This window comes from Salvelinus fontinalis, chromosome 2, assembly GCF_029448725.1.
Source record: "Salvelinus fontinalis isolate EN_2023a chromosome 2, ASM2944872v1, whole genome shotgun sequence".
NCBI classification, from domain to species: domain Eukaryota; kingdom Metazoa; phylum Chordata; class Actinopteri; order Salmoniformes; family Salmonidae; genus Salvelinus; species Salvelinus fontinalis.
The window spans coordinates 76,800,497-76,820,548 of NC_074666.1; the positions used below are offsets into that span (position 1 = coordinate 76,800,497).

Below are 20,052 nucleotides of genomic sequence, written 5' to 3' on the forward strand. Positions count from 1 at the left end.
AAAATATGTACATTTACATTCCAAAAGTGGAAGAAGAGGCCGTACAAACTACTGGATAATCAAACAAATAGTAACTGACTTTGAACATAATTTACACTTACAGTTTAAAAACAGGTGCAAACTTTGTCATGCTGGTGCACAGATGTAGCTTCCCTTGGCTTCTATTGTTTCCACACTACATTTTTCTGATTTGTTGCTACCACACTGGTCAAACTGGGACAGCTATTAGCGTTCACACATCTGCTCCCTATTCAAAATCCTATTCAGCTGAAATCTGGCAACACGTGGAACCAAATGAGGTGGAATTCTGTAGCCCACAAGTAAGGTTACTAAGCCCCTCTGAGGAATATCGTGACACCATAGGATTTAGACAATGAATGTAAGAAACTCTTCAAAAACACTTTTTAATACATAAATACATAAATACATATGGGTTAGACAGAGGCTGTTGTCTTAGTGTGGATGGAAAAAGGGAACAATGGAGGTGGGTGTGAAGCTAATCTTCACAAACACAGATTTCTGAAAGCAGTTATTCTTTGAGGGTGTGGTGATTGTGAGTAGGCTATAAATGTATACAATAAATGGAGCTTGAATTATATAAATGCGCAAGATTATTGGATCACTATATACGTAATTGATTTACTGATATGTTTTCATATATTTGTCATATCTCTTTTACTGTTACATCACCGAACCAATATCCTATTATGTTATGTTAGAGTGTGTTGAATGAGCGTACAGTAAATCAATAGCAGGAACAATTGCTATAATAAGATGGACAGGAACTCAGAATCCACGGGTCCCCGTCGTGCCTGGATTCCTGGCTCCAAAATATCTCTGATAGGCCAGCTGGTAACCATAGCGATGGGCAAAGAAGCGACAGGGAGAGTAGTCTTCACATGTCTCTGTGCGCCTCTCCGCTGGAGACTTCATTGTTCTGAAACACAGACACAAGTCAACTACAATCATAGTCAACCATTATGAAACACAGATAAACAAAGAACACAGAGGCCTACAGTGCCTTCAGAAACTATTCATATTCCTTGACTTTTTACACATTGTGTTGTGTTACAGCCTGAATTCTAAATGGTTTAAATTGATATTTTTTCTAAAAACATGTTTTTAGAAATGAAATATATATTTACATAAGCATTCACACCCTTGAGCCAATACATGTTAGAATCAGCTTTGGCAGCAATTACAGCCGTGAGTCTTTCTGGGTAAGTCTCTAAGAGCTTTAAATATTTGCCCATTATTCTTTTCAAAATTCTTCAAACTCTCTCAAAAGAGTTATTGATCATTGCTAGACAACCATTTTCAAGTCTGGCCATAGATTTTCAAGCAGATTTAAGTCGAAACTGTAACTCGGTCACTCAGGAACATTCACTGTCTTCTTGGTAAGCAACTCCAGTGTAGATTTAGGCTTGTGTTTTAGGTTATTGTCCTGCTGAAAGGTGAATTAATCTCCCAGTGTCTGGTGGAAAGCAGACTGAACCAGGTTTTCCTCTAGGATTTATTTTCCTGTACTTAGCTCCATTCCGTAAATGTTTTATCCTGTAAAACTCCCCAGTCCTTAATGATTACATGCATACCCATAACATCATGCAGCCACCACTATACTTGAAAATACAGAGAGTGGTACTCAGTAATGTGTTGTATTGGATTTGCCCCAAAAATAACACTATGTATTCAAGACAAACAGTTAGTTGCTTTGTTTTGCAGTTTTACTTTAGTGCCTTGCAAACAGGATGCATGTTTTGGAATATTTGTGTTCTGTACAGACTTCCTTCTTTTCGCTTTGTCAATTAGGTTAATATTGTGGAGTAACTACAATGTTATTGATCCATCCTCAGTTACTCCTATCACAGCCATCTCTGTAACTGTTTTAAAGTTACCATTGGCCTAATGGTTTCCTTCCTCTCCGGCAACTGAGTTAGGAAGGACGCCTGCATCTTTTGTGGTGACTGGGTGTATTGATACACCATCCAAAGTGTAATTAATAACTTCACCATGCTCAAAGGGATATTGAATGTGTGCTTTAAAAATAAATAAAAAACATCTACCAATAGGTGGCTTTCTTTGTGAGGCATTGGAAAACCTCCCTGATCTTTGTGGTTTAATCTGTGTTTGAAATTCCCTGCTCGACCGAGGGACCTTACAGATAATTGTATGTGTGAGGTAAGGAGATGAGGTAGTCATTCAAATATCATGTTAAAACCTATTATTGTACACTGAGTGAGTCCATGAAACTCATTTTGTGGCTTTTTTTAGCACATTTTTACTCCTAAACTTATTTAGGCTTAACATAACAAGGGGTTGAATAGTTATTGATTCAAGACATTTCAGCTTTGACATTATGGGGTATTGTGTGTAAGCCAATGATCGTGTGTGTGGTACCTCCTGTAAGTGCTGCCTCTTGATGGAGTGTTGTAGGCGCTTCCCCTCTGTGGACTCTGTGGGTTGATGAATGAGTTGGCTCGGTATGGACTGACAAACACATCTGGAATGTAATGGAATTAAATAAAACCATTTTATTAGAAGAAATTACCCCCATCTCAACAGGGGCGGGCATACAGATTTCAGTGACAAAATCATATTGAATTCACTGAATGGCCTAGTTGTTCTGGAATTCTAAATCAGATTAAATAAAATAAAAAAATTACAAATATAGTGTTTTTATAATACATCAAATGTGTGGGAATGTTCTACTGCCATAAGAATCTGAAGGTCAATCACCTTCAAAGGATTCTGTGCTTTCTTGAGAATCTGTGGAAAAGAAGGGGAAAGTTATTAGTGACTTATCACTGTAGATCACCAGGTTTACTAAAAAGATTCTGAATTGACGTAGTGTTGATTTGTAGAAATGTACCGTAGCAGACGCAGAGAGAGATGGTGACACACAGGGCCACACACTGGAGGAGAGTCCTCATCCTCACTCTGGCTGTCTGTCGGTCTCTTGGTCTGCTGGAGAGAAGACTGATGTTAAAATGTGTCATAATACCACCACCACCATGTGAGAAAGAAGGCATGGAGGGAGCGCATGACGTTACTGTACGTTAGGGACTGTGACAGCTATTAAACAAGTGAACTGGTGGTAAAGATTCTACATGGGTCTGTATGTGGGTTCATGTACATGTTAACACAGCCATAAATCCATTGACTACACACTATTTCTCAATGTCAACAAAAATAATAATATCTAGGCCTATACATTTATGTATTTCCAGAGTAGAGGGCAAACAAACAAATTCCCCAAAAAGTATTTAACCCCTTTCTAATTTTCTCTACTTTGGAATATTTCTGTTACTGAATGTTATCAGATCTTCAACCAAAACCTAATATTAGATAAAGGCAACATGAGTGAACAAATAACAAAACAATTACATACTTATTTAATTTATTTCATAAATAAAGTTATGCAACACCCAATGCCCCTGTGGGAAAGAGTAATTGCAACCATACACTCAACAACTGGTTGTGCCACTTTGAGCTGCAATGACTCCAACCAAATGCTTCCTGTAGTTGTTCATCAGTCTCTCACATCGCTGTGGAGGAATTTTGGCCCACTCTTCCATGCAGAACTGCTTTAACTAAGCAATATTTGTGTGTTTTCAAGCATAAACTGCTTGTTTTAAGTCCTGCCACAACATCTCAATTGGAATTAGGTCTGGACTTTGACTAGGCCATTCCAAAACTTCACATTTGTTGCGTTTTAGCCATTTTCATGTAGACTTGATTGTGTGTTTTGGATCATTGTCTTGCTGCGTGATCCAGCTGCGCTTCAGCTTTAGCTCACAGACGGATGACCTGACATTCTCCTGTAGAATTCTCTGATACAGAGCAGAAATCATAGTTCCTTCTAATAAGGCAAGTCGTCCAGGTCCTGAGGCAGCAAAGCATCCCCAAACCATCACACTACCACCACCATGCTTGACCGTTGGTATGAGGTTCTACTGTGGAATGCAGTGTTTGGTTTTCGCCAGGCATAATGGGACCCATGTCATCCAAAAAGGTACACATTTGACTCATCTGTCCATAGAACATTCTTCCAAGATTCTTGATGATCATCCAGGTGCTTCCAGGTGTTTTTTTGGCAAACCTGAGTCAACGTTTTGGATGGGTCCCGTCTGTTGAAGATCTGAAACGAAGACTTGAAACGAGCAGTTCATGCTTGAAAACTATTTAATTAGAGTCTAAGCCCTGTCTAAGCCGAGGGGGGTTCTAAGCTAACTTATGAATTGTTTTAAGATGACCATACCAATGATTTTTTAGCTATTTGAATTTTAAGACCCCTTAAGGTATCAAAGAAATATATAAAATTATTGGATGAAACATTGAATGTGTCATTACTGCTATTAGCCAATAGAAACACATTGAATAACAGATTCACTACATGGAACAACATATAGTCCCCCCAAAAAATCTAAAGGAAGTTTGTTCTGAATTGTCTGTCCTATAGATCAGGAACCCATTTTTATTTATCCCCTTATTTTAGGCACTAAACTATCTCCATATATACTTCCATTAAACTGGTATAAACTGGTATTTGTAAACTCAGGTTCTCTTTGTAGGGTTTGGTTGAAGATCTGATAACATTCAGTATCAAACATATGCAAAAATAGAGAAAATCAGAAAGGGGGCAAATACTTTTTCACGGCACTGTATATGGGTATACTGTAGTAACTAGTCAGTGCTATTGCTGAATGATGGGGGAGGGAGAAAAACAGTCATAGTGCTGGCAGCAATGGAGCAGTGACACACACACACCTAACCTTAACCAAAAAACCTAACCTTAACCCTAGCTCCTAACCCTAAAACTAACCCTAGCTCCTAACCCTAAACCTAATTCTAATTCTAAACCTAACACAAATTTTAACCTTAACCCTAAACCCCCTAGAAATAGCATTTGACCGTGTGGGGACCAACAAAATGTCTCCAGTTGGTCAAATGTTTGTTAGTTTACTATTCTTGTAGGGACTTTTGGTCCCTTTTGGTATAGTTAAACACACACACACACACACACACACACACACACACACACACACAGTGATCTTGCCAGGTTTTTGACACCTGTACAAATAGTCAACAAGACCCCAACCTTCCGAACAAAAAAAAACACATTCACCCACATCCATGTGCCCCATGGCAGACCCTCTCTGTCGCCTCCTGTGTTTATAGGGTTTGGATGACAACCTGGTACAACCCCCCTCCTTTACATACCCAATGGCACACGTCACCCCCCCCCCCCCCCCCCCCCCCAGGCATGGGGCACAGCTGGCCCACAGGGAGGGAGCTCACAGACCTTACAGGCAAAAGGGTTACGAGGATATCAATGAGTGGGTGTGTGTGTGTTAGTGAGGTGCTGACAGCATCGTCTGCAGCCTTTTATGCACATCTGCAGCCTGGCAAACACACAGCAGGCCCTGAGACCCCCCCCAGGCCAGATTGTGCTAACCCGCAGAACTGCACCACCAGGCTAATGACCCCTATTCACTCAGCACTCAGTAGCACATCAAATAAACTGAAGGCTGTACCCATGCATCTCACTGTATCACTATTTTAATGGATCAAAGTCTCTATGTTTTGTTATTTACAGTCACACTTAATTTTAGGCTGCAAAAAGTGACAGCCAATATTTATACCTAAACATTAACCTCCTTTATGGGATTTCTGTTGGAGTTATGTCAAAGTTACCCATATCAAATGTATATCTTGTTTTTAATATATTGTGGATAGTATATTGTTATGTAGCTATAAACCAATGAGATAGTTGTACTTACCCTAAGAAGTCAACTCTCTGGTAAAGTCTCTTTCACAATCTCCCTCTCTCTCCCTCTGGGGATATTTCTTTATTCTGTATAGCAAGGCTTTTATACTTTTATACCTCTTCTCCCCCCACCCGTCTGTTTCCCCCTACTCCCTCTTTCTCAGCCCTCCCTCTCTCTTTCTCCTCCCTTCTTCTTACTATCAGCCCATTCCACCTCCTCAATCAGACCACACTTAACTCCCTCTCTCTTCTATAAACATACTCACACGTTCGCTGAAAAACAGATTATGGAAAGGTGGAGTGGAATGAAGCAAAACAGACAGGGTGTAAACAGAGAACGAGAGAGGGATGGAGGAGAGGAATAGAGAGGAAGGCCAGTAGCGGAGTTACCTGCTCTATCACAGCTACCTGACAATATTTACTGCTGTTTACCAACATGACAGCATGGTATGAAAAGAGCAAGTAACATACAAACTCCACACGGACTGACTCCGCTATTTATCATCAACACTTCACGAAAATGTCATGTAGAATTTTCACTGTAGTGCCAGTCCTTTCATGTTTTGACTGCCAAAACTGTTCTTAACTGCATAGTGGGGTGATGCATTTATTATACTAATCATATATCTAGGGCTATTTGAGTATACTTCTACAGTTGGTTGTATGTAATAACCTCTTTAGATTTCAGCTCAGATGAGAATACAAATCCCTTATGCAATCTCACTTAAGGTTTCCTTATGTAACCTCACTTAAGGTTTCCTTATATAACCTCACTTAAGTTGGAATGTTCTAGGAATAACTCAGTGAAACCAGACCTGCCCAAAGGGAAACAAACAGAAGACGAAGAGCCGGACGGATACAGTGCCTTCAGAAAGTATTCACACCCCTTGACTTTTCCCACATGTGATTGTGTTACAGCCTGAATTTAAAATGTATAAAATGTAGATTTTTTGTCAGTGGCCTACACACCATACCCATGATGTCAAAGTGGAATTATGTTTTTAGAAAAAGTTTCAAATCAATAAAACATTTGCTGAAATGTCTTGAGTCAATAACTACCCCTAAATAAGTTCAGGAATAAAAATGTCGTCAAGAAGTTACATAATAAGTTGTATGGACTCACTGTGTGCAATAATAGTGTTTAACATGATTTTTGAATGAATACCTCATCTCTTCATCTCACACATACAATTATCTGTAAGGTCCCTCAGTCGAGCAGTGAATTTCAAACACCGGTTCAACCACAAAGACCAGGGATGTTTTTTTTCCCAATGCCTCACAAAGAAGGGCACATATTTGTGAATATCCCTTTGAGCATGGTAAAGTTATTAATTACACTTTGGATGGTGTATCCATACACCCAGTCACTACAAAGATACGGCATCCTTCCTAACTCAGTTGCCGGAGAGGAAGGAAACCGCTCAGGGATTTCACCATGAGGCCAATGGTAACTTTAAAACAGTTACAGAGTGGTTGTGATAGAAGAAAACTGAGGATGGATAAACAACATTGTAGTTACTCCACAATATTAACTTAATTGACAAAGTGAAAAGAAGGAAGCCTGTACAGAACACAAATATTCCAAAACATGCATCCTGTTTGCAAGACAATGTGGCACATTACTGAGTACCACTCTTCATATTTTCAAGCATAGTGATGGCTGCATCATCTTATGGGTATGCTTCTAATCGTTCAGAACTGGGGAGTTTTTCAGGATAAAAAAGAAACAAAATGTAGCTAAGTACATGCAAGATCCAAGAAGAAAACCTGGTTCAGTCTGCTTTCCAACAATTCACCTTTCAGAAAGACAATAACCTAAAACAAGCCAAATCTACCCTGGAGTTGCTTACCAAGAAGATAGTGAATGTTCCGGTTTTGACTTAATTCTACTTGAAAATCTATGGCAAGACCTGTAAATGGTTGTCTAGCAATGATGAACAACCAATTTGACAGAGCTTGAAACAGTTTGAAAATAATATTGGGCAAACGTTGCACAATCCAGGTGTGGAAATCTCTTATTTGGGTTTTCACATATAGTCCCCTTTAAAATAACCTATCTCAGTCCTCTTTAAAGTGAACTCTGGGGTAAAAAAAGAGCTCGATCTCAGTTCTCATTGTATTCACATTGCCCTTGCCTTTGAATGAGGACTCAGCTGCCTGTTCACTGCCTGTTCACCCCGCTACCATCCAGAAGGTGAGGTCAGTACAGGTGCATCAAAGCTGGGACCGGGAGACTGAAAAACAGCTTCTATCTCAAGGCCATCAGACTGTTAAACAGCAATCACTAACTCAAAGAGGCTGTTGCCTACATAAAGACTCACTAGTCACTTGAAACAATGCCACTTTAATAATGTTTACATATATTACATTACTCATATCATATGTATATACTGTATCTTGTACCATCTATTGCATCTTGCCTATGCCGCTCGGCCATCGCTCATCTATATATTTATATGTACATAGTCTTATTTCATCCCTTTAGATTTGTGTGTATTAGGTAGTTGTTGGGGAATTGTTTGATTACTTGTTAGATATTACTGCACTGTCGAAACTAGAAGCACAAACATTTGCATTAACATCTGCTAACCATGTGTATGTGACCAATAAAATTTGATTTGAACTATTTTGCCTGTTCACTTCACCTATTTTGTGGTCCAAATCCTCTTTGCATTCTCATTGCTATGTTTAGAAAGGAACCAAGATCTTTTTCCAACATTCCCTCAATACACTGTGCAGGATAAGCCATTCCATCAGAATGTGTTATCGGACAGCTAGATATACTCTACCATATACCTACTTTCATTTTGGAAGCTAATAGATTGCATATAGTTAAAAGTTGAGACATAATAAGTGTAATCAGAAGATACTATTAATATGCAAATATTATTGGTAACAGAATAAATAGCAGAATAATAAATGCAGATTAAATAATACTATAATTGAAAAATGTACACCCAATGTAGGCTACTGCCCCTTTAAGAGCTCGAATAGATTTTATACCCTATGTTGTGATGCTTACCAAGTATGTTTTGCCTATAATTTCCACCTTTTGTCTATTCCATTTGCACAACAGCATGTGAAATGTATTGTCAATCAGTGTTGCTTCCTAAGTGGACAGTTTGATTTCACAGAAGTGTGATTGACTTGGAGTTACATTGTGTTGTTTAAGTGTTCCCTTTATTTTTTTGAGCAGTGTATAAACGGAATATTTTCTGTATTTTAATTTCAACAAATTTGCAAAAATGTCTAAAAACATTTTCACTTTGTCATTGTGAGGTATTGTGTGCAGATCGGCGAGAGAGAAAACATTTATTGAATCCATTTTGAATTCAGGCTGTAACACAACAAAATGTAGAATAAGTCAAGGGGTAGGAATACTTTCAGAAGGCACTGTCAAAATGAAGGCAGGGGCGTAGGCACAGGTTGTCAAACAGACATTTGGCGCTCTGGTTCATACAGGGTTAGTGATGTGGTCATATTAGGGTTGCAACACTGGGCATGTGCAGTCGTGCTGAAGTTGAATATCTAATGGCAATACTAAAGATCCTATTTCCTTCTACAAACATCAACAGGATGGAGAGAGATTGAAAGAAAAGGGAGCGGGATCATAAGAGAGAGAGAGGAATGCAACAAGACAAACATGAGAGGGAGCATATGTGTGTATTTATGTTATTTTTGTCTTGCTTTCACTGATATTTATATTGATTTAAGAGCTTTGGAACACGGCCAGATCATTACAATGCCAAGATAGTCAAAATCTAGGGGAGAGACAGAGAGACAGAGGCAGAAAGAGAGAGTAGGCGGGAAACGGAAAGAAACGGAGAAAGTGAGAGCGTGGAAATATTGACAGCGGTGTCCATGCTTTTTCACCATCTCTCTCTTTTTTTCCCTTTGTCTTTCTTTACTCTAAACTACCTGTATATTTCCCCCTCTCTCTCCTCTTGTCTTTTCTCTACTCTCTCTCCCTCTCTTACTCTCTTACTCTCTCCCTCTCTTACTCTCTCTTATGCAACTGCTGTCCTGTTTTCACCTATCACCCTCTGTCTTTTTACAATCTAAATATTTACCTCAAGAGAAATATTCTGGATATCATTCCTAAAAAAAGCCACAAAACAAACTGTGCAAGATGCACGCTGCACTGATAAATTACTGTATAAATGAAAAACAGGATGAGAGACAGTCACCCGAGCCGACGGGTTCAGTTGTGACTAACACAGTGCACCTGTGTGTCTGGCTCTAAAGCCAGCGCCTGGACCCAGTGACAGGCATAGGGAGAGGGAGAGAGAAATTGTTTTCTTGACAATGCCACACGCTCAACGTGGAAATTGGATTACCGTAACCCAAAACATCAGGTCCCTAAACATTCACACTCAAGACAGTCTTTGAAGCTGTCTAACAGGTATAGGTGTACTTTGGGGCTCTATCAGCTAGTTTGCTGGCTAGTGGGAGAACAGAACCCACAAAAACACTGGGCTAACATTCACTCCAAACCCAAACCCATGACCAAGCTTCTATAGTAAAGCCTATCTTGGCCAACACTTGTGTTTTTCCAGCTATTTTTCCAACATATTTTTGTAATAGTCGTTGCAATGATTCACTGTCTCAAGTTATTAGAGGACAGTAGACACATTTAGAAAATGACTCAATAAAATGAGGAAATACAAACAGTAAACAACAGTGTGATGTCATGCCATAGCTCCACCAATACGTTGTCCAGTGGGGGATTTTTCGAGACTGGACGTATCCAGACATTACTCAAGACCGTCTCCCTATGAGCCAACAATGGTCCCACTACTGTCCCTGTCCCTAGCTGGCCTGTGACAAGCCTGTGTGGGCCTTGTGCAGGGTGTAGTGAAAGTTAGGTAAGTTACCTCTTCAATTCATCAGAACTGTAAAGTATATGCTCTTCAGGTTTAACATTTCAGCTGGCTCTTGTAGAATATGCATTCATGACAGATACTTGTTATGCCAGAGTTGTTATTTTGGTGTTTGCTATTTCTCCTCTTGCTTGGCCAATAAAGTATGTTTATTCTGTCCCGCATCTCAGCAACAAACACATCTCCTCTAACTGTCAGTGGGAAGGAGGAACAGGCAGCTAGCTGAACAATGCCAAATCCAAACATCTCTCTCTCCACCGCTCAACAGGTTATTACTTAAACACCAATTAGAAACGATTTCCTGAATTAATTCATTGTGTTTTGTCTGCCATTCCCTTTGAAATGAATTGCTCTACATTCTCTTGTATATGCCTTTTGTGAATTATACAAAATCAAGGAGGAAAAACTCTTTATTACAGCAATATCTCTGTGCAGCTTTGTCAGCAATTATGATAATACTTGTTTTCATAATATTTACCAGAATATTGTGTTCTTGGCTGTTTGGGCTCGCTAGACAACGGTTTGGATTTGACAATGAGACAGCATGTCTGTGTATAAGATACATGTGCAAGCTGTTACGGTTTATTCGAGGATGAGGTTAATTGTATCAATTAGTGGGGTCAGTCAAGGAGAGAGGTATACTTTGAAAGTGTGTGTGTGCGTGTGTGCGTACAGTATGTGTGTGTGAGTATAGTTCTGTCTGCATTCCACAGTTTAATCTGATAATATTCCTTGTTTGAGAGCACTATCCAACTTTCTCCTTTTAAGTAATCTCAGTCTCTCTTGCCTCAGTTCCCCCTACACTTCCTCAGTGCCAATAGCAACAAACTGTCCTGCACAATGCCAACACTCATTCTACCCTGTCAGCAGTTTGAGGTACGTACATACACACTCAGACATATCAAATACCTAACAGACAGTACAGTCACAAGAATATTTAACCACATCCTGTACATGGATTTAATCACACGTTTGGTACATTCACAAACACACACATTCACTGTAACAGAGATACACTGACACAAGACAGGATAACATATGGTGTCAAATGTGAACAGTACACACACAGAGACACATTGCACACAGACGAAATGGAGAAGTTTGGATACATCTACTCATTCAAGGGTTTTTCTTTATTTTACTATTTTCTACATTGTAGAATATTAGTGAAGACATCAAAACTATGAAAAAACACATATGGAATCATGTAGTAACCAAAAAAGTGTTAAACAAATCAAAATATATTTTATATTTGAGATTCTTCTAAGTAGCCACCCTTCACCTTGATGACAGCTTTGCACACTCTTGGCATTCTCTCAACCAGCTTCATGAGGTAGTCACCTGGAATGTATTTCAATTAACAGGTGTGCCTTATTGAAAGTTAATTTGTGAAAAAAATGTCTTTCTTAATGCATTTGAGCCAATCAGTTGTGTTGTGACAAGGTAGGGGTGGTATACAGAAGGTAGCCCTATTTGGTAAAATACCAAGTCCATATTATGGCAAGAACAGCTCAAATAAGCAAAGAGAAACCACAGTCCATCATTACTCTAAGACATGAAGGTTAGTCAATCCAGAAAATGTCAAGAACTTTAAAAGTTTCTTCAAGTGCAGTCGCAAAAACCATCAAGCGCTATGATGAAACTGGCTCTCATGAGGACCGCCACAGGAAAGGAAGACCCAGAGTTACCTCTGCTGCAGAGGATAATTTCACTAGAGATAACTGCACCTCAGATTGCAGCCCAAATAAATGCTTCACAGAGTTCAAATAACAGACACATCTCAACATCAACTGTTCAGATGAGACTGCATGAACCAGGCCTTCATGGTAGAATTGCTGCAAAGAAACCCCTACTAAAGGACAATAAGAAGAAGAGACTGGCTTGGGCCAAGAAACACGAGCAAAGTCCAAATTTGAGAAATTTGGTTTCAACCACCATGTCTTTGTGAGACGCAGAGTAGGTGAACGGGTGATGGTTCCGCATGTGTGGTTCCCACCGTGAAGCATGAAGGTGTGATGTTGTGGGTTGCTTTTCTGGTGACACTGTCTGTGATTTATTTTGAATTCAAGGCACACTTAACCAGAATGGCTACCACAGCATTCTGCAGCGATGTGCCATCCCATCTGGTTTGCACTTAGCGGACTATCATTTGTTTTTCAACAGGACAATGACCCAAAACACACCTACAGGATGTGTAAGGGCTATTTGACCAAGAAGGAGAGTGATGGAGCGCTGCATCACATGACCTGGCCTCCACAATCACCCGTTCTCAACCCAATTGAGATGGTTTAGGATGAGTAGGACCGCAGTGTGAAGGAAAGCAGCCAACAAGTGCTCAGCATATGTGGGAACTCCTTCAAGACTGTTGGAAAAGCATTCCAGGTGAAGCCGGTTGAGAGAATGCCAAGCGTGTGCAAAACTGTCATCAAGGCAAAGGGTGGCTACTTTGAAGAATCGCAAATATAAAATAAATGAACACTTTTTTGGTTACTACATGATTCCATATGTGTGATTTCATAGTCTGGATGTCTCCACTATTATTCTACAATGTAGAAAATAATAAAAAATAAAGAAAAACCCTTTAATGAGTGTGTCCAAACCTTTGACTGGTACTGTACATAAAATTGCGCATTCACATACAGATTCATGGCTTTCAAAAAAGGGTGTTGAATGCAATGATATGAAAGCAGAGGACAGGCATACTCTGCCCTTTGCAATCGGTTTTAGAGGCATGTCCTCAAACCAAATCCCCATAGTTATTATTATGCATAACCACAAAGACTTAAATGCAACATTCTGCTCATTTATAAATAATTCTCAATCTTATTCACTCCCTCTCTCTTTCTTTCTCTTTTTCCTGCCTCAACACAACAGTACTTTTCTCCTCTCCCCTTGGCTATAGGCTCCCCACTAATTATCCACAACCAACTCTGAGCTCAGTTTGTCTTCTCTTTTTTGGAATCTATACTTGAACTTTATAGCTGAATTTCTCTGTCTATGTAGGGTATAACATGTTTTATAATAATCCTAGTCCTTCTACCCCTCATCATGTCTGAGTTAAACACCTGTACTTTTTACTGGAACATTTTCGCTCTTTCATATTTCCTATGATTTCTTGCTTTTCATCTATATTTGATCAGTCTCAGATTCAATTTAATTTCCCTCCCACCCTTGGTGCACTCTCTGCCCTCTGACACTCTCTCTCGCCCCCTCTCTGTCGCCTCTCCCTTTCACCCCCTCTCTCTCACCCCTCTCTCTCTCCCCTCACTCCCTCTGTCCGTCTGTGGTTTGTTGACGGCTGTGTTATAACATGTGTTGAACCAATAACACAACACGCCAACACAGAATGTAACCAGCAAGTGACACACAGCCAGTCCACAGACAGACAGATACACAGATACACAGAGCACAGCAGGGATGTACTCAACAAACATTGTAAATGAACATGAGTGTGGACAGACAAACACAGTCATTACTCAGTGTAGTGCTTCCCAGAACTGTTTAAGAATTATGAGATGTTGCATGTAAGGATTAACTATAAAAATATATAATGTTTTTAAGCATTTTACGGGTAATCATTGAGTTAGTTAACCCATTGAGATTAACTATGTTCAGGCCATATTCACTTGTGAATTAGACAGCATAAACCTATGGGCTGCATGTGAATTATATGGCACCGCGAAACTCTGATAATCCTATCCCTAATCTCTCAGCTGTAGTTAATGTAATGGTATAAAGCCATTTACAGTCCCTGCTCGGTAGTTAGTCTGCCCTCTGCAGGTGGATAGTGGGAGGTGTCTGCATGTGATCAGTGGAACCTTTTTTGCAGACAGTCAGTCCCCTAGCGTACTTCTGTTGACACGGTTTAACTTTGAACAAAGATGCCACAGATGAGTAAAGTCGATGAAGGACAAGGACATTTGGACATTGTATAGCAATGTTTACAAAAATAAAATGACAGTAAAATTTGGGAGAAATATAAATGGGTTGTATAATAAAATGTATTTAGATCAGAGACAGACCTCAGATCTTAGGCAGATACACACAGAACAGATTCGTACAATATGCAGGCTATTTCAACACCATCCCTTTTGTTCTGAGCCTCTTTCATTTACGGTGGTTTTGAGGTGCTTGCCAATCCCATAATTCTTCGCTTGCGGCCTCATTTCCTGTCCGCATGCGCCCTCCAGCTCCAACTCACCTACCCTCGCCAGGAAGATCACCAGCCAACAGGGCTTGGCACTTGAAGGCCCATGCCTACATTGCCCCATTGCCACGGCGACAAAAAGGTCCTGTGCCAAACATATGGTTACAGAGAGAGAAACAGAATAAAGATGAATGGTATAGCAACATAATAATGACAGCAACTAGGAATAATGAACTGCATATCACTGTTTCCCTATTGAGTATTTCCATTCCAGTCTCTCGTTTTCACTATAAGTGTTTCCTAACCTCTTCCTAATTGCCTGTGTATCCTCCTCTCAGCTATCAGTAAACAGCTGTCAGTGACAATCTGAGAGTGGCTTACAGGTTTTCCTCTCTTTTCACCATCTGATGCTTTGCCTCCCATCACTCCCTGTCACTTTTAAGGGTTTCTCTCTCTCTCTATCCTCATCACATCTCTCAGCAACATTTCTCTCTCTTTCTCTCTCTCTCCCTCACACACACACACACACCCTCTATCTCGCTCTCTTGCTCCATCTATCTGTACATTTTCAACAGTGTGGGTGTGACACTGAGAGTGAGACCAATACCACTGAACCGACAAGGCTGGACTGAAGTATGGGAGGAGGAGAAAATCTGGGGAAGTTCAATATAGACTCTACGCTCCATGAGCCAACAGTCTGAACATCCACTTAACCAGGGCTGGGGAGTCCGTTACATGTAAGGGATTACAAAACACGGTAACTGTAATCCGTAACGTTACAAGCAAAAAAATTGTAATGGGATTACAGATACTTTTGAAAAACTAGATGATTACTTCATGGATTACATTCAGAAAGGATGTTTACGACAAACATTTTTTTTACACTTCTCTGTTTTCTTAATGACATTCAAATCAGCATTGAAAAAAGGCGCACATTTAAGTTTGTTCCACCCGAGCGAGTCTGACCACAAGTCAGAGACCACTATGACGACACACCAGATGTGTTTGATGGATCACGTTAAAAGAGCAGGAATAGGCTTTTGTAGGCTACAGTCCAAGCTATGTCTTCCAATGGTACGACTGCTGTCAGCATCCAAAGATTATCCAATTTGAATAAACACTTGGAGGTAAGGATGACAGCAGTGGTGTGGTCTATGGCGACACAGATATCATATATTATTGATCAAAGCATGCCATTCCATGAGCACAGCATTCATTTTTCAACTCAAATCAATGAGCCCAATCAGTTCACCATGACAACAAAATCATAAACAACAGAGTAGGGCTGGCTAATAAGTTCTTTGTTTTGGTGCTCAGGTAAAACATTATGGCTAATCTATACTTCCATATTTCCAAGTCCTATTCTTGAAGATCAAGGGGTATAACATTTATTAGAATAACTGTAATTCTGATAGACTTTGGTTTTTAATGTAAGGATATAATTGAATCGTATTATTATATGTAGTAGAAAGTGATGGGTTAGAAGAAGCCTACATAACCAACCCATAAAGTAAATTTTAACATCCATATATGGCCAGCTATGTAAACTTTAACATTGATTTATCCTGCAATAGATGTGGTTCAATTGGTAACATACATTTTTTGTCTTCTTCTAATGCCTCTTAAGGGAAAAGCAATCTAAAAGTAACTGAATGTAATCAGATTACATTACTGAGTGTGGGTAATCCAAAAGTTATGTTACCGATTACAATTTTGGACAGGTAACTAGTAACTGTAAAGGATGACATTTAGAAAGTAACCTACCCAACCCTGCACTTAACACACAAAAGCCTGAATGACAGGGGGATAAATATACCCAGTGTTGTCTGACATGCTTATAAAAAAATACATATGCAGTAAGTAAATAGAATAGCATAATATTATCTGGATATATGATTCATTCATTGGTGTGTTCTATTCAGTAAGAGATACATGTGTAATAAGGGTATGCTTAGCTGTGACTGTGTCTATAATCTCTCGTGGGCAGACTTCACAAACATTACGCAACACTTACTGTGCCTACAAAGGTCTTTGGAAAATCTTTGCTGTAGGTTCACTGAGTTTGTTTTCTCCTGATTTGTTTACTGTTGCACTGCAGGTATTGTCTGCCACAGATTAAAAGTAAACATAGCATTTTTTATTACATTGAAGCCTAAATGTAGAAGTTGTTGGATCGTTATGGCTTCTTTGTTTGGCTTAGAAAGAACCTGTGCTGTAGCAGACCACACTACCGGGAAAGAGTGAATGGCGAGCCAAGAAATACCCTGGATACAGGATTTCATAATGACACTTGACAAGTCCTGTCAACCATTTCCCCCTGTTTTTAAAGAGACAGACTCATCTAAACGACATTGAGCTGGAGAACGTAAGGTGGACTTCTGAGAAATATTTTGTTGATGTACAGTGCTAAGACATATGGCACATTGTATGTGTAATTGTTTTGCAAAGATTTGGGCTTGAATAGTCATCCAATGACCTGTGTGTCTGTGCTTGAGGGAGGAGCATGCATTAACACTCTCACAATTCAACTGAACCCACTTTGTGAAAGCTATTCTTTCCCTTGATGAAATTAAATGACTTGTAAAACTCCCTCCAGGTAGACCCCCCTCTTCCAGTTTTCAGAATAAGTCATGTGGGCGTGGTTATATCCACTGAGTATAGCGAACATTAAGAGCGCCTTAAGATATCTTCCACAAGGTGTCGAAAGTGTTCCATAGGGATGCTGGCCCATGTTGACTCCAATGCTTTCCACAGTTGTGTCAAGTTGGCTGGATGTCCTTTGGATGGTGGACCATTCTTGATACACATGGGAAACTGTTGAGCTTGAAAAACCCAGCAGCGTTGCAGTTCTTGACACCAACCGGTGCATCTGGCACCTACTACTACCATACCCCATTCAAAGGCACTTACATTTTTTGTCTTGTCCAATCACACTCTGAATGGTACACACACAATCCATGTCTCAATTGTCTCAAGGCTTAAAAATCCTTCTTTAACCTGTCTCCTCCCCTTCATCTAAACTGATTGAAGTGGATTTAACAGGTGACATCAATAAGGGATCACAGTTTTCACCTCGGCAGTCTATGTCATGGAAAAATATGTTTTGTATACTCAGTGTTTATACTATATTGGGTTCAATTCAGTTCCAGTCATTATGTTTTGAACCCAACATCCGAGGATGTGTGCAATGGAAAATAACTAAATCTGTAACCAATTAGATTGAATAGTAAAAGTCTACATATGGCAAGTAAGTACATTGACTATTTGCTGTAATGTTCAATGATCAGAAATTAAACAAAAATTACCTGTTATTTCTCATTAAAGTTCTATTTTATTGGTGGGTTAGGTTGGTCTGTTTAAACTGAATATCGCTCTGAAATAGGATTTTAGTATAAATCTCTAATTTCAATCCAAATGAATGCATTTTTTACCACATTTAAAGGATTTCCAAAGTCTTAGACCATGAGAAAACCTCAGAGTTTTAAAAGCAGAATGTAAGGAGACGATGGGGAACCTCGAGTGTATAAAATTAAATAAGACTGCAATATGAGAACTCACATCAGATCAAATCAAAGGCATAATTTCCCTCTCAGCGCTCTGCTTCTTCATGTTGGGGTATGTTACTGTGAAAGCCTCTCAGCGCTCTGCTTCTTCATGTTGGGGTATGTTACTGTGAAAGCCTCTCAGCGTTCTGCTTCTTCATGTTGGGGTATGTTAATGTGAAAGCCTCTCAGCGCTCTGCTTCTTCATGTTGGGGTATGTTACTGTGAAAGCCTCTCAGCGCTCTGCTTCTTTATGTTGGGGTATGTTACTGTGAAAGCCTCTCAGCGTTCTGCTTCTTCATGTTGGGGTATGTTACTGTGAAAGCCTCTCAGCGTTCTGCTTCTTTATGTTGGGGTATGTTACTGTGAAAGCCTCTCAGCGTTCTGCTTCTTCATGTTGGGGTATGTTACTGTGAAAGCCTCTCAGCGCTCTGCTTCTTCATATTGGGGTATGTTACTGTGAAAGCCTCTCAGCGTTCTGCTTCTTCATGTTGGGGTATGTTACTGTGAAAGCCTCTCAGCGCTCTGCTTCTTCATGTTGGGGTATGTTACTGTGAAAGCCTCTCAGCGTTCTGCTTCTTCATGTTGGGGTATGTTACTGTGAAAGCCTCTCAGCGTTCTGCTTCTTCATGTTGGGGGATGTTACTGTGAAAGCCTCTCAGCGCTGCCTTTGATCTTTTGCCACACTGAATAACGTATTTCATGCTGTTTATTTCACTGGTACTCATCTCAAGTTACCCCCTTTTATATACACACTCTCTCTCTCTCTCTCTCTCTCTCTCTCTCTCTCTCTCTCTCTCTCTCTCTCTCTCTCTCTCTCTCTCTCTCTCATAAATACCTACTATATTTGTTACAGACAATGAACCAATTTACAAGGCACATGTAGTGTTAGTGTTGTTCACCTTGAATGTTCTTTGCTTTGCAGAGAGCCGTTAATTGAATTAACACGCTTGCATACCTTCACATCTATACACAAGCGAGCACACACACACATGCACACAGAGACACCTTTTCCCTCATATTCTTCTCACAGCTCGGATTAAGAGCCTATTTGTGGCTAGAAAGCATCATTAGCTCACCGTGTATACATGGCTTGGCTTGGCATTGTTTCCATATGGTGTGCACATCATCTCTCTGTCACAGGTCCAGGCTCTCAGACACAGTGGTGTAATGTACTTGTGTAAAAATACTTGAAAGTACTACTTAAGTCGTTGTTTGGGGTATCTGTACTTTACTTTTACTTTTATTTCACTACATTCCTAAAGAAAAGGATGTACTTTTTACTCCATACATTTTCCCAGACATGCAAAAGTACTCATTACATTTTTAATACTTAGCAGGACAGAAAAATTGTCTAATTTGTGCACTTAAAGAGAAAATCCCTGGTCATCCCTACTGCATCTGATCTAGTGGACTGACTAGACACAAAACCTTTGTTTGTAAATTATGTCTGAGTGTTGGAGTGTGCCTCTGGCTATCCGTAAATTTTAAAAACAAGAAAATCATGGCATCTGGTATGCTTAATAAAGATAATTTGAAATGATTTATACTTTTACTTTTGATACTTAAGTATATTTGAGCAATTACATTTACTTTTGATGCTTAAGTATATTTCAAACAAAATACTTTTACACCTTTACTCAAGTAGTATTTTACTGGGTGACTTTCACTTTTACTTGAGTCTTTTTTATTAAGATATCTTTACTTTTACTCAAG

At 39.6% G+C, this 20,052-nt stretch overlaps 1 protein-coding gene across 2 annotated transcripts; it reads right to left on the reverse strand.

Annotated features, from left to right (window-relative positions):
• Nucleotides 1-388: 388 nt before the first annotated feature.
• On the reverse strand, nucleotides 389-5,866 carry LOC129826675 (matrix Gla protein-like). Of its 2 annotated transcripts, none has more exons than XM_055887659.1 (5): nucleotides 5,781-5,866; nucleotides 2,870-2,961; nucleotides 2,737-2,766; nucleotides 2,398-2,500; nucleotides 389-937 (listed from the first exon to the last, which is right to left on the reverse strand). In XM_055887659.1, the coding sequence occupies exons 2-5, from the start codon at nucleotides 2,928-2,930 to the stop codon at nucleotides 787-789; spliced, it is 345 nt and encodes a 114-aa protein (XP_055743634.1). In that variant the 5' UTR covers nucleotides 2,931-2,961; nucleotides 5,781-5,866; the 3' UTR covers nucleotides 389-786. The 2 variants fall into 2 exon arrangements, with proteins under 2 accessions (XP_055743634.1, XP_055743642.1); XM_055887667.1 differs by having other exon boundaries at nucleotides 2,870-2,964; nucleotides 5,781-5,854.
• Nucleotides 5,867-20,052: the final 14,186 nt, after the last annotated feature.